Source organism: Rhinatrema bivittatum, chromosome 2 (assembly GCF_901001135.1).
Source record: "Rhinatrema bivittatum chromosome 2, aRhiBiv1.1, whole genome shotgun sequence".
In the NCBI taxonomy this organism is placed as follows: Eukaryota; Metazoa; Chordata; class Amphibia; order Gymnophiona; family Rhinatrematidae; genus Rhinatrema; species Rhinatrema bivittatum.
In genome coordinates, this window is record NC_042616.1 from 90,795,743 (window position 1) to 90,809,042 (window position 13,300).

General features: G+C 44.2%; 1 protein-coding gene across 8 annotated transcripts in view; it reads right to left on the reverse strand.

Annotated features, from left to right (window-relative positions):
- Positions 1-4,124: 4,124 nt before the first annotated feature.
- Positions 4,125-13,300, reverse strand: part of KMT2C (lysine methyltransferase 2C) — a 979,844-nt gene continuing 970,668 nt past the window's right edge. For all 8 annotated transcript variants that reach the window (XM_029588444.1, XM_029588443.1, XM_029588442.1 and 5 more), the window contains 2 exons: positions 11,861-11,969; positions 4,125-5,541 (listed from right to left, as the gene is read on the reverse strand). In XM_029588444.1, the coding sequence (XP_029444304.1) occupies positions 5,449-5,541; positions 11,861-11,969 (202 nt within the window). In that variant the 3' untranslated portion in view covers positions 4,125-5,448. The remainder of the gene's footprint in view (positions 5,542-11,860; positions 11,970-13,300) is intronic.

Genomic DNA, 13,300 nt, shown 5'->3' on the forward strand with positions numbered 1-13,300 from the left:
ATTGGTTCTGAGAAGTCCTCCCTGGAGTTTCATTCCGTTACCCTGAGAGCGAGAGAGCCTGCATGAGCATGAGAGCCTGTGTATTTATGTGAGAGAGCCTTTGTGTGTGACAGCATGTGTATGTGCAAGTGGGAGAGAGGATAAAGTTTGTGTGGCCCCCCCTTCTGCCAATCCACAATGATTTCTGGGTGACTATAAATCAAAAGATTCCAGGTATGGAGAGCTAGAGATTTTTTAATCTTATTATTTTAAATTTGTAGGTGTTATTTCATGTGTTTGCTTTTTTGAAATATTTGGTGTTTTGTAAATATTAGAAAAAATGTATGTGAATTTTTCTCATTATTGGATGTTGTCACCTGTTTTAACATATTATTGCTTGATGCTTTGGGAGGAATGATGATGTTTCTGTGCTTTCCATTGTTGCACCACATATCAGTCGGATTTGTTGTTGGCAGAGCATGTGAGTGAGCCAGTGAACATGTGTGTGAGCAAGAGAGAACGAGCGAGCCAATGAGCATATGTGTGACTAAAAAAGACTATTTTAGCCAAAGGGCATGTGTGTGAGCATAAGAGAGAGTGAGTGAGAATGTATGTTAGCAAGAGCAAGTCATTGAAAATTTGTGTGAGCCAACATGTGAGCATATGTGAATGAAAGTGTAAGGGAGAGTGTGTGACACAGTGAATGAGTATGTGAGAAAGCGAATGTGAGCGAGAATATAAGGGAGTTTGTATGAGAATGAACATGTGTGTATATATAAGAGAGAGAAAGGAGAAAGTTTATGCATACTGCCCCATCCCTGACTAATCCATGACAATATAAAGTTCCCAGGTATGGAGAGCAGGGGATTTTTATTATCCTTAGTTTTAATTATTGGGTGGTATCTGGTGTGTCTGCTGTTTTGAAATATTTTATTGATGTTTGGGAAATTAAAAAAACAATGTTATATATTTAATCATTAGATGTTCTTTTAATTGTAAGTTTGACTTGTTTATGGACCCCTGGTTGCTGTGTTGATGACTCCTCCCACGGGGAGGGGCTCCATGGGGAAAACACAGCAATAGGCTGACTCTCAGTAATGACCACAGAGGGAATAGAAGCTTTATTATACAGCAGTTGGCAAGACCCGAGAAGCGGGCTGCGATCCTCAGCCAATGGAGTAGGTCTCTGATGATAGTTCAGTCCAGGTCCTGAGTTGTATCAAGTGCAGAGAAGGTTTCACCAGACGCTGGAAGTGAAGGGTCCGGTAGTGGTCCGCGGAGCGGGGTAGGCCGAGAACCCAGTCACTGATGACATAGTCAGCGATAGTAGATCCGGTAGTGGTCCACAAAGCGGGGTACGCCAAGAATCTATTCTGTGGTGAGACAAGGCAGAGAGACAGAGAGAAGGTACTCACGAAGGCTGGTAGCTGTTGAAGAGATGGCCTCTGCAGAATGGAGGTAGAGATGATGCAAGACCTGGAGCACCGGAGCCAAGATATCCTTTGTAGATGCAGGTTAGCCCAGGAGGAAGGCAGGCGAGTGCAAGGCCCGGGGGAGTGGGTATCTAGGGATCCTGATGAGCTGGGAAACCTGAAGAGTAGATAGGAGTGAAGCAAGACCCCCGAGGAGCGGATACCTAGAATGCCCTAGTGTAGCCACTGTAACCCTGGAGGGTTTGTAGGAGCAAGTATTCAGAGCAGAGTATCTGAAGGAGTCGAAATTAGCTGGAGTGGAATCCTTGCTAACTCATAACTGGCTTGGAGATCGGAGGCTAAGTACCCGGAGGTAGTAACGTCATGCGGTGGGGACGCCCCCGAGGTTCCCACCATGACGTATTCAAAAGAGAGGGTGGCGCCCGCATGCCTTAAGTGAACTCAGTGTAAGAACGGTGAACGCAATCGTCCATTCCGGTCCGGGGACGCTGGAGAGGTCGGCGAGGAGAGGCAGTGGCAGCCATCTTGCTCAGAGGAGAGGAAAGAGGAAGAAAAGAGGTGAGACAGAGAGGGCACAGCCATGACCAACGGGCACAATATTAATCAACTGCTTTGAAATATTTCTTCTCTTTATGAGTATGGTTTTACTATTATGACTGATGTTTTATATTTCTTGATTTTTCCATCTAATGAGGAATGATGATATTTCTCCATTGTTGCCCTGCAAACAGAGTCTGGCTTGTTACAATTTTGTCTGCATGTTTCTATTTATACTTTATTATCTCTTTATTCAGTATTTGGAGAGGGTCTGTGTGTTCTGCATGTGTGACTGAGGTGAGGTATTCTGCTAGCGTGTAACTTATGTGTAGGGATCTATAACAGCTTGGATTCTTCTGTTTCCCTAATAGCAGGTGTATTGGTGTTTTAGGACCTGGTGTAATATTTGCAATGTTGCTTTTCCATAGGTAGGGTTATTACTGTTTGATGCTGGCAGCTAGTGCTGTTTTTGTATGGGAGGTTTACTAAATTTTAATTCAGTTTACTCAAAGCTCTCTGAGGGCTAAGCCCACACCCAACATGCTTTACAATAGACTTAAGACCATATGGCTGCAGATGACTTTTTTTTTGCAGAGTTTTCTGGTTGGTACTACAGCAGTGCATGAACATAATATATGTGTTGTAAGTGATATTTTTACAACAGAAGAATATACTTTGAATGTTCTTTTTCATTTAAACCTGTACCATAAACACATCATTTTTAATTGTTTGTGGGGAGGATGGGGCCTGGAGTGTGTGCAAGGCTCTAAGATTTACTGTACAGATCCAATAGATCCTCCCCTCTCTCTCTCATTTGATGGGCTTTAAATTCCAATTAAACTGCAAGTCTGTAATCTCTCTTTATGTCCCCATATCAGTTCAATGTTTCAGTCTTCCTATTACAAGCTTTGCCTGTGAAGACCTTTAAAACCAATTCTCTCTTCCTCTGATTTTTGAATGGTTGCTCAAACCATCATTCTGCCTTCTCTAGATGCTGTCTTTCTGGGTCTCCTAAAGTCTCCCATCATATCTCTTCAGCTTATCCAAACTTGGCTGCCCACCTAATAACAGACACTCTTTCTCATGCACATATTTCTCCAGCCCTGGCCAATCTTCACTGGCTACCTATTGGCTGGCATATACATTTCAAGAATTTTATATTAGCTATCTGTCAGAGGCATTAAGGAGATATCTTCCTTTGCGTGCACTTCGATTATCATAGTAGAACTTGTTAGAAATTCCTGCAACCTCCTCAGTACCTGGTCAGCTACTCAGGGAGCAAGGGGTGGGAGCAGATCAGGCTTGAGGTATATTGTGGTGATTTCTGGAGTCAATCAGCAAGGCAGTTGGGAGAAGCATGCAGATGTGCCGCAACCTCCCCAGTACCTGGCCTGCTGTTCAGGCATGGATTGGGAGCAGTTCAGATCTGAGATGGGATGTGGTGACTGCTGGAGTCGACAGCTGGGAGAAGTATGCAAAAGGGATGCAACCTCTCCAGTACCATTGGAAAATTTCATTAGTATTGAATGCTTGGTAAATTTGTTACGGAAAATGTACAGTGTCTACAAGTATCATAAGAAGAAAATAGACTTGGCTTATAGATGTAAAATATTTTTATTTGTAAATGCTGATCTTCTAAATCTGTTTCCACAAATTCCAAAACCCATAACACTCTGTATACTTCAAAAAAATTCATTTTTTTTGCCAACATTAGATACTATTTTACAGGACAGAAAAAAAAACTGTAGGACAAATACTGGTAGGATGTTGGAATATTGTACAAGAGAAGAAAAATATTCAAGAAACAATTTCATACGGCTATTTATCAAGAGAAAAATATATACAATTGATTTCTTCTGTAAGATAAAAAATACATCATGCCATATACAATACAAGTTCAAGACTGTATGACTGAATATACCAACAGTTTACAGTCCACCTTAATTGTGCACACAAAAAAAAACCCAAAAAAAAACTTCATTTGAAACTTAGCATGAGAAGTGTCAGTACCGGAATTTTAAGTACAAAATAAAAAGCAAACCTGGTTCAAAAGGCTGATTAAGTTTCTACAAGAAAACACAAAACAGTGTTTTTATTTTCTTTTTAAAGAAATGTAAACAAAAACAATCCATACAAACATTTTAAATTACATTTTCCAAAACCCTATTGCCAGAGTCCTGCAAGCATAATTACATCTAATTTTTTTTTAATTTTTTTCTTTTTTTTTTAATAATTTTTTTTTTTTTTTACATTTTTTTAAATTTAACATGAAGGCTATCTTATTAGACTTAACCTCCCGCTACATGATTCTATTAAATTTACATGATTTAGGCTGAACGGTGACCTAGTCCTGACTATTTTTGCTTTTTTTTAAATTTTTTTGCTGAAAAATGTTTCAGCTTCCATTTGGATGGTTTTAGCAGTTATTCACAGTTATTACAAGTTATAAGCACAAAAAAAAAGACCTGACTGGAGAAATAGGGATGCAACAATAGGATATGGAAAAAAAATAGTCTCAATTAACAAAGTTCTTTACAAGCTGCAATCAATAAATACATGCCCTTTACTAGAGTTAAAGTTTATCTCAAAGAAATATACTGGTAGACCACAGTTAAGCATGTTTGAACAAAAAAATTCTCCTTTTAAAATTATATTTTGGTTATTCCATAACAATTGTAATGGCATGTTTAGTAATTATACAAAATCATATTGAAACATCCCTAATACAATTTTTAATTAGCTCCCAAACTGCTGCAGAGCTTGATAGCATTTGGTCAATAACTATTTTATTTTGCATTTTCTTTTCAAAATATTTACACTTCTGTACAAAGTAACAAGGTTTGTTAATTCTGCAGGTAACAGCAGCAGCTTGGCTTTCTTCTAACTTTTTTTTTAAAAATAGCTTCATTCACTTATCCAATAATAAATACAAAAAGTTTCTCTTATTTTACAGAAATGAAAAACAAAAACCCTACAATAAACTGACTCATGGAATCAAGTATTTTAAGTATTTTAGTGCAAGTTATTTTCCCTTAGCTCTATCCCTAAGGAAGTCATTTCAGTACATTCCTTGTTCAGTGGTGTCTACATTTGCTTAGTTTTTCATTAGAGGGCCTGCCCCTTTTATTTTCAGATAAGGCAGTGGCCAGCACTTTGGGCTTCTTCCTTTCGCTGGTGATTTCGGTCTTACATTCATGGATCCCCACTGCCGGCAGTTTTTGCCTTGTCAAACCGTCTTCCACAGTAAGCTCAAGAGCAGAAGTGCTAGAGAGGACTGTCCCTCAATTCAGCGTTTTGCCTCTGGAAAGTTACACAGCGGTCCAATTACTGCCTGTTTTCTTCCCGGGCTTGACAACATTCAGGACTTTAAAAAGTAATTTTTTATGGAAAAAATATCCAAAACAAAAATAATTTATTCTTAGCAGAGCCCATACTGTTTGTGGGTTTAATCATTACTTCTTCCCAAGGACAAGCAACCCTCCAGATAGCAAGGAATGCATTAATTCATCCATTTTCGGCAGTTTACAGCTCCACAGTGGCATGGAATCTTGTGCTGGTCATCTTCAAAATCAAACTTATAATCATAACAAAGCTGAAACAAATAAAAGGTATTGTGTTTTAAAAAAGAGGTTTGGATTTAGAAAGAAAAATCCTGAACACTCTTACGGCCCAATTCACTACGGCTTTTCTTCCATTCTCTACAGAGAAAAAAGCAAAATGAATCTAGCCCTTAACTGGACTACATAACAAAAAAGAAACCGACCCAGAAATTATGATGGTAGATATATTTCTCCAGGCCCATATAGTCTGCCCATTTTCTCTACTCACTGCAAAAGTGCAGATAATATTTGATCTCTAGCTTTATCTTTACTTCCCTACCAGTAAAGATCCTCTGTGGTATTCCTATGCTTTCTTGAATTCTGTTTCTGTTTTCCCCTATCACCTCTACTCTGTTGGGAGTCTGTTCTATACACCCACCACCCTTTCTGTGAAAAATGTTTTCTGATATTACTCCTATGTTTATCTTCTTCCATGAACCCTTCCGAATTTATCACCAAATGTATTTGCCTTATACTTTGGATGTATTTGAATGTATGTTCCCTTTCCCTCCTAGAACATACATACATATTTAGGTTCAGAAGTCTCACATCACAAGGATTATGGTGTACACTTTGCACCACTTTTATAGCCCTTCTTTGGACTATATATTACTACAGATGAAGTATCACTAATGACTTATACACTGGTATTTTGGAGGGGGGGGGGGGGGGGGTTGTCATATTCAGTCGGCTGGGCAGAGGACAAGTTATCCGGCTAAAGTTAGCTGGATATCTTATCCTGAATATATTCAGTGGGATAAAGGTCCCGCAGAATATATTAGCTTACAGTTATCCAGCTACATATAGTTGGATAACTTTAACCCTAACCACTTATTGTTTGAATATAGATAGTTAGACCTAAAGTTATCCGGCCTTGTGTGGCTGGATAACAAGCTACTGACCCAGATATCTGGGTAGGTAGTGCACCTTTAAAAAATAAATGTAAAGAAAATCAAGTTGCGGGCCTCGTGGCCTGATGTCTACCCTTCCAGCACAATTCTCAAACAACCTGCTGGCCCAGGCTGTGCGCTGGCGGGGTTGTCATCGCATACACTGGTGAGTGGCATCAGTGCCATGCAATGTCACAGATGCGCTGTCATGCACAGTCGAGCGCTGCGAGCCTGAGTGATGGGGATTGATTGATTCCTGGTAGGTCCTTCTCCTCCTCAGCTGCTATTTGGGGCTATAATTTGGCTGATTGGTATTTATATATATAAAACTAAAAGGGGGGTGGGGGGAAGAGGTGAAGGGAGAAGTCTGCTCGAGTGGCTAGCAGTACATATTGAAATTCCCTTTTATCTCACTACCATGCCATGCGACAGCAAGCAGAGAGCCCCAGCATGCTGCATGTCCCCACAGGGGGAACCCGATAGCGCAACTCTGCCCAATGAGGAATCACTGCATGTACTAGTGTACAACCCCCCCCTGGGGGGGCACAGGTCCAAGAGGCCACAAGGAACCTCATGGAGGCAACACAGCAGGTGGGGGGATGGAATCGGGGCATCCTGGGGATAGTCACCCTGCTGGAGGTGGTTGCATCCCTCAGCCCTCCTGGGGAGCAGGAGGCGGACAGCCAGGTGGTTTTACCCCCTTGGGAATAGGGTGTATCCAACTGGGGAGCCAGCCATACAACTACAGTGTGCCACTGGTTCAGATACCGGCTTGGTGGGCCGCAAAGTCTATACCTCCTCCCTGGTCTATGTGGTTATTTTTGGGGCCTCTTAGTTTTTATCATGGGGCCCAATTGCAATGGCAATCTGTGGCGCCCCATGGTCCATGGCAATGGGCTTCCGGGTATGTGCCATGCCTGCAAGCCCAGCACAGTAGCCCGCCTGCACAGTGGGGGCAAACGGCGCCAGTTCCCTTGCACCCTGAGGGGTGCTTGGCCCCGGCTCCAGCTAGCGCCTCAGCTCCTAATGACTGCGCCTGTCCTTCGGGCTCACAGGATCTCGGGAATATCACCAATGCATTCTGCTCTGGCTCCTGCGTACAGTCAGCGGCCCCCCCCCCCGCCCCCAATCTGCGGAAGGTGAGTCTCACGTTGCCATACATTTGGTCAGGGTTGGGGAGACTTCTACTCAGTCACTGGGGGTTGATGGGGTAACTATTGACCAGCCGCCTGCAGATGGCGGCAAGGCTGTGGGGCGGAAGCACAAAAGGAAAAGTAGGAGGCTCTCCCACCACTCCGACTCCTCAAGCAATAGGAGCTCCTCCAGTGTCCTCCAATTTGCGTCAGTTGTCGGTGGTGGAGGAATCACGGAACTCCACTGCTGCTAGTGCAGGCTTGCCTGCCCTTAACACTATGAAGCAGCTTTGGCAAGGTGTCCTGCGTTTGCTCCGGTGCTGCATACGCCTTTGTCAGTACATTGACATATTTAGTTTGATGAAAGGGCGCAGAAGGGAGGATGAGTCGCACAAGGGGAGCAGGTGGCAGGAAGCTCCCACAGGTCCCAAAGACTATTAATAACTGGGTACGGTTCCTTTGCACAAATGACATTGATAGTTGGCTAAGCTGACCCCTCACAGCACTTGGCAACGTGGTCCTACTTGGACACCACTGTCAGTGCTCATTCTACATACGAGGGATTTGCTTGGTTGAACTACGATGAGCGGTTCAGGGAGAGGATGGTGGACACCCTGAGCATGTCCTGGGGCACTCATGACTTTGAGTTGTGGCTGACCCACATGACAGCATGGAGTTCACATGCCCAAGCTACCAATTGCTCTTTTCGGCCCAAGGGAGGAGGGGGCTCCCAAGGTCAGGGATGGACATCTCACTCTACCGCCAAAGCCTGTTGGCGATTTAATAGAGGGATGTATGGCAAAGGATTGTAAATACAATCACTTTTGCACCTCTTGTGCCGTGAGTTACCCCACCACCAAATGCCCAAAGAAAGCTCTCTGTGATAGAGACAAGTAGTCTTTACCTAAGTGCTCCGACTCCAGTCAGGTAGGATCAGCTAGCGATAGGTCTAAGCCTTTACCCCAACAGGCATGCTGCTGTTAACTCTGTGCGAGGGTTTTAAGGATGGCTTCAGAATCCCTTATGAGGATCCACCGAACCCATCAAGCCACATGAATGCGTCTTCTGCAACCAGGTTTGCTGAGGTGGTGAGGAAAAAGCTGAGGGTGGAGATTTGTCTAGGTAGTGTTATGAGCCCCTTCCCCTCACCTCCTTTTGCCAGAATGGTTTTATCATCACTGGCAGTGGTGCCTAAGAAAGAGCTGGGTAAGTTTATTAGGCTTTTACATAACTTTTCATACCCGGCTGGTCGGGCTGTGAATGATTTCATCCCTCAGGAGGTCTGCACGGTCCAATATGCTTTCTTTGACAGTTTGCTTGACCTCCTCAGGAATTGCAGGGAGGGGGCTCTTATGGCTAAGGTGGACATAGAGACTTACTTGTGCATCCAGACAACTTTCCACTGCAGGGTTCTTCTTTGATGGTGCTTATTACTTTGATTGGTGCATGCCCCATGGGGTGCCCACTTTGAGGCTTTCAGCACCTTCTTGCATTGGGAGTTGTCTCATCGCACAGGTTTGACAAGCATCGTACACTACTTGGATGATTTTCTATTCGTTGGCTCTCATGACTCAGGTGTGTGCCGCAATCTATTTGGCGTTCTGCTGGCAGCAGACAAGTTGGAGCCACCAACTAAGGTGCTTACTTTCCTTGGCATCAAGCTCGACACCATTCAAGTGATAACCAGGTTCCCAGCCAATAAGATTCAGAAGCTGTCTGAACTGATCGTGGTGCACGATTGGCTCACAAGGTAACCCTAGCTGTCATGCAGTCACTAATTGGGAATTTGGCTTTTACTTGTTGGGTAATCCGGATGGGGTGGGCATTTCTGCGCCAATTAATTATTGCATCCATGACAGTCAGGAGGAAGTACCACCGTTTGAAAGTTACCCATACTATGCGTGAGGATCTCGAAGTATGGAAGAGATTCTTGGATGATTTCAGTGGCTCAGTAGTGTGGCTGCCCTCACCAATGCCTAGCTTCAACCTGGAGCTATTTTCTGATGCCTTGAAGGACATTGGTTTTGGCTTATATTGTCAGGGCAGCTGGTATGCTGAGACATGGCCACAGAATTGGGTGGAATCAGGGATCATGTGGAACATCTCCTTTCTGGAGCTGTTCCCAATAGTGGTTGCACTCCATATTTAGAATTAGCGACTGACGAACAGGAAGATGATCTTCTGGTATGACAACCTAGCGGTCATCCATGTAATCAATCAGCAGTCTGTGAGGTGCACTCCTGTGTGGAGCTCCTGAGGGTAATAGTCTTGAGGTGTCTGCAGATAAATGTGATGGCATGGGCGAGACACATCCCTGGGCTTCACAAAGTGATTGTTGATTGTCTTCCTTGTTCTAAGTGGGAAGACTTCTGGAGGCTTGCTCTGGGCGCCGAAGAGAAGGGAACGCCAGTTCCTGTACACCTCTGGAGCACTGGAGCCAGGACACACTCGACTTGCAGTGCCAGTCGATTGCACTATCTACCTGGCGAGCATACCTGAGGGGATATAATGAAGTCATGGATTTCCTGGAAGCCTCTGACCAGTCAGAGAACCTGGATCTTTCACACAGGATAGTGGAATACATTGAACAGGCTAAGCAGTGCAGCACGTCTCATGGTCCAGGCCAGTCTGGCAGGTTACGTCATTTTTGCTAAGGCTCAGGTTTTGCCCAACCCAGTAAGGGTGGGGGCATCTGATTTGCCACCCATCAGAGCGGTGGCAAATCAGATGCCCCCACCCTTTGATTGGGTAGCCACCTTGCGTGGGCAAGGCGGGTGACCGAGAACACCCTGAAGAATTACTTCTCGGCTTTGCTTGGGTGTGGTGGGCCCCAGGTCTGGTTGTGACATGCTGCCTGCCACAAGAGGGCATTTGATAGTTTGATCAATGTTATGGCTTGGGTACACAATTATGGTTGTATATTATTATTAATAAAGCTACGGCCAATTTTACCCACATTTGGTCTCTATGGTGTTTTGGATTCTGCAAGTGTGTGTGCTGCTGTCATTCCCTTCCCCTCATTAGCAGCAAATGGTCACAGCTACCTGGATTAATATGAGGTGCTGGGCCGGTGCACGGACGCCGCCAGTAACCCAGTGCCGCACCCGGAGCAGGAGGGGGGACCGGCCACTCTTACTGGGCTGTGTACAGGCAGGGTTGTTATCGTGCATGGAGGTGAGTGGCACCGGCGCTGAGTGATGACATCACCGACGCGCCGTCATCCGGCAGTGTGGGCATGTGCGATCGAGTGCTGCGAGCCCAAGCGGGGGGAGAGGTGGCATTGGGGAAAGGCCCAATGACGTCGCGGGTTGGGGGGGGGGCATGCCGGGTTGCTCCCTGATTGCTCACTGGGCCATTTGAAGCCTGAGGGCCGTCTTGAGGGCAGAGGCAGCAGCATGGGGGAGGTAACTGGGCGGCACATCCTGGTCCCATCCCTTTTGGCTCCTGCTCCCCATGCTGCTGCCTCGCTGTGAACTCACCCATCCTTTAATGATGTGGGGTTTATCTGCTAGTCAGATTTCTTGTTAATAAGAGTTTGGTTATATTTGTTTTCATGTCACAGTTGGAGGCAGTGCACAGTATGTGGCACACCATACTTCGATGCAATGGGGGCTGTCGCCAGGGCTCGTTGACCCCAGAGCGGCAGCAGACTGGACGCCCCCCACCTTGTTTGGGTGAGGTGGGTGACTGGGAATGCCCTGGAGATTTACCTCCCAGAGGACAGGGCCTTGGCTTGGGTGCTGCCTGCCTCAGGGGGGCATTTGGTGGTTTGATCAATGTTATGGCTCAGGTACACATTTATGGTTGTATTATTATTATAAATAAAGCTGCGGCCAATTTTACCCACATTTGGTCTCTATGGTGTTTTAGAATCTGTGAGTGTGTACTGCTGTTGCTTCCCTCCCCCCTTTAGTGACAAATGGTCGCAGCTACCCGGGTTAACACTACATCTGTCATCTCCAGTCCTATGCAACTATGCTGGTCTCAAGATTGTGACTGAACAGAATTCTTAATGGTGTTACCAGCTCTTCTTTAAACTCACTTAATATTTGCAAAGGTGTCTCCTCTGATTCCATTACCTTGACCAGTTTCACTTTTGCTTCTTCCATGTGGACTCTCTTTTCTGTAATGAACAAGGATCCACCTTTTTTTCCCCCCCCATTTGTACAGCTGTCATTTGCCTAGAGTCCCTAATCACTCACTTCTCCTGTGAATATTGTACCATTTGATAGTTTTTACAGATACTTTAGAAACCATTCAACAAGGAAATATGTACATATGAACCTTACCTCCTCCCCTTTTTGTATTCTCCGATTTGAGCTGATGATAATCTTGTGTCCTTTCTCAAACGTCACTACCTCTGCCACACAATTAGGTGCACATGAATGGTTAATATACCTGCAAAAAAGTACAATACATTGGGAAAAATCATCCTCAATAAAAATCATTCAGCAAAGATCAGCACCAGAAAAATATTAACAAATGAACACCTTCCTTTTGTTTCTTCTTTGTGAAAGTGCCATATTGGTCTGATAAGACAAGGATTTATTTTTTTTTGTCACTGTGCATGTAAACCCCTTGCCTTACAACCTTCGCGAAGCACCTCCCATCGAAAACTGGTACTGAAGTGCAATGGCAGAATATATCCATTTAGCCTGAAGACTGCTGCTCAAGTATGCCAGCAAAGCCCATCTTGCCAGCATCACATGCTTCAGCTAAAATTCCAGTGTGGATCCTATTCCCCTAGAGCCTAAGAGGTCTGTTCAAGCAGCCATGACAGCTGCTAACAACAGTGGAAGGATAGTACTGCACTGGACACAATATAAGGGGACAATCTTATATTCAAGATTTTCTGAAAATTAGGACAATTCTGTAGCATTCATAAACAGTATTGTAATGATAGCTATGTGAACTGAAATTTTCCACTCATGCACATAGAGGTATAATACTACTACAACAGCATTTCTATAGCACTACTAGGTGTATGCAGCGGTGTACAAACAAACTTAAGAGATAGCCTCTGCTCCATGAAACTTACAATTTAGTTGCAACACAAAGACGAGAAATAGATTTCCAGTAATCACGTAGCTACCACAGTAAACATGTTTAAAGTGAGAAGGCCAAGATCTGGAAGAGTCTGGGTTTTTGGATTTAAAATCAATCCCCAAAAGGTGAGTTTTTAGGTAGGACTTAAAGAGGGTCTGATGAAGTAGAACTCGTGAACTCAAAAAGGACCAAAACAGAAAGTGCAGACTCTGGAATTAGCAAAGGAGAGGGGCACAGATAAGAGTAGTTTGCCTAACAAACAGAGATCATGGGGAGGGACAGAAAAAGATACCAGAGGATAGGGAATGTGGAGTAGGTAAGACGACATACGGACTGAAAGTGAAAGCCAATGCAGTGCTGTGAGAATAGGGGTAACATGGTGGTCACATTACCACAGGAGGAAGATAAGTTTTACAGCTGAAATTTGACTAGACTGTAGTGAAGAACGATCATTCGGTGAAAGACCAGTGAGGAGTAAATTGCAGTCATCCAAGCAGAAAGGAATGGAAGGATTTTGGTGTTGTTATGAAGAACGAAATAATACAAGTAATGACAGTAAAACTGTCTGCTTTCAAGTATTTTAACCCTATTCTGGGATGATATCCAGAGGCATATTCATTCAACCTTTGACCCCCTCCGCTAAACATACCAATCAAGATGAGAATCAGTGACAGCTGACTATA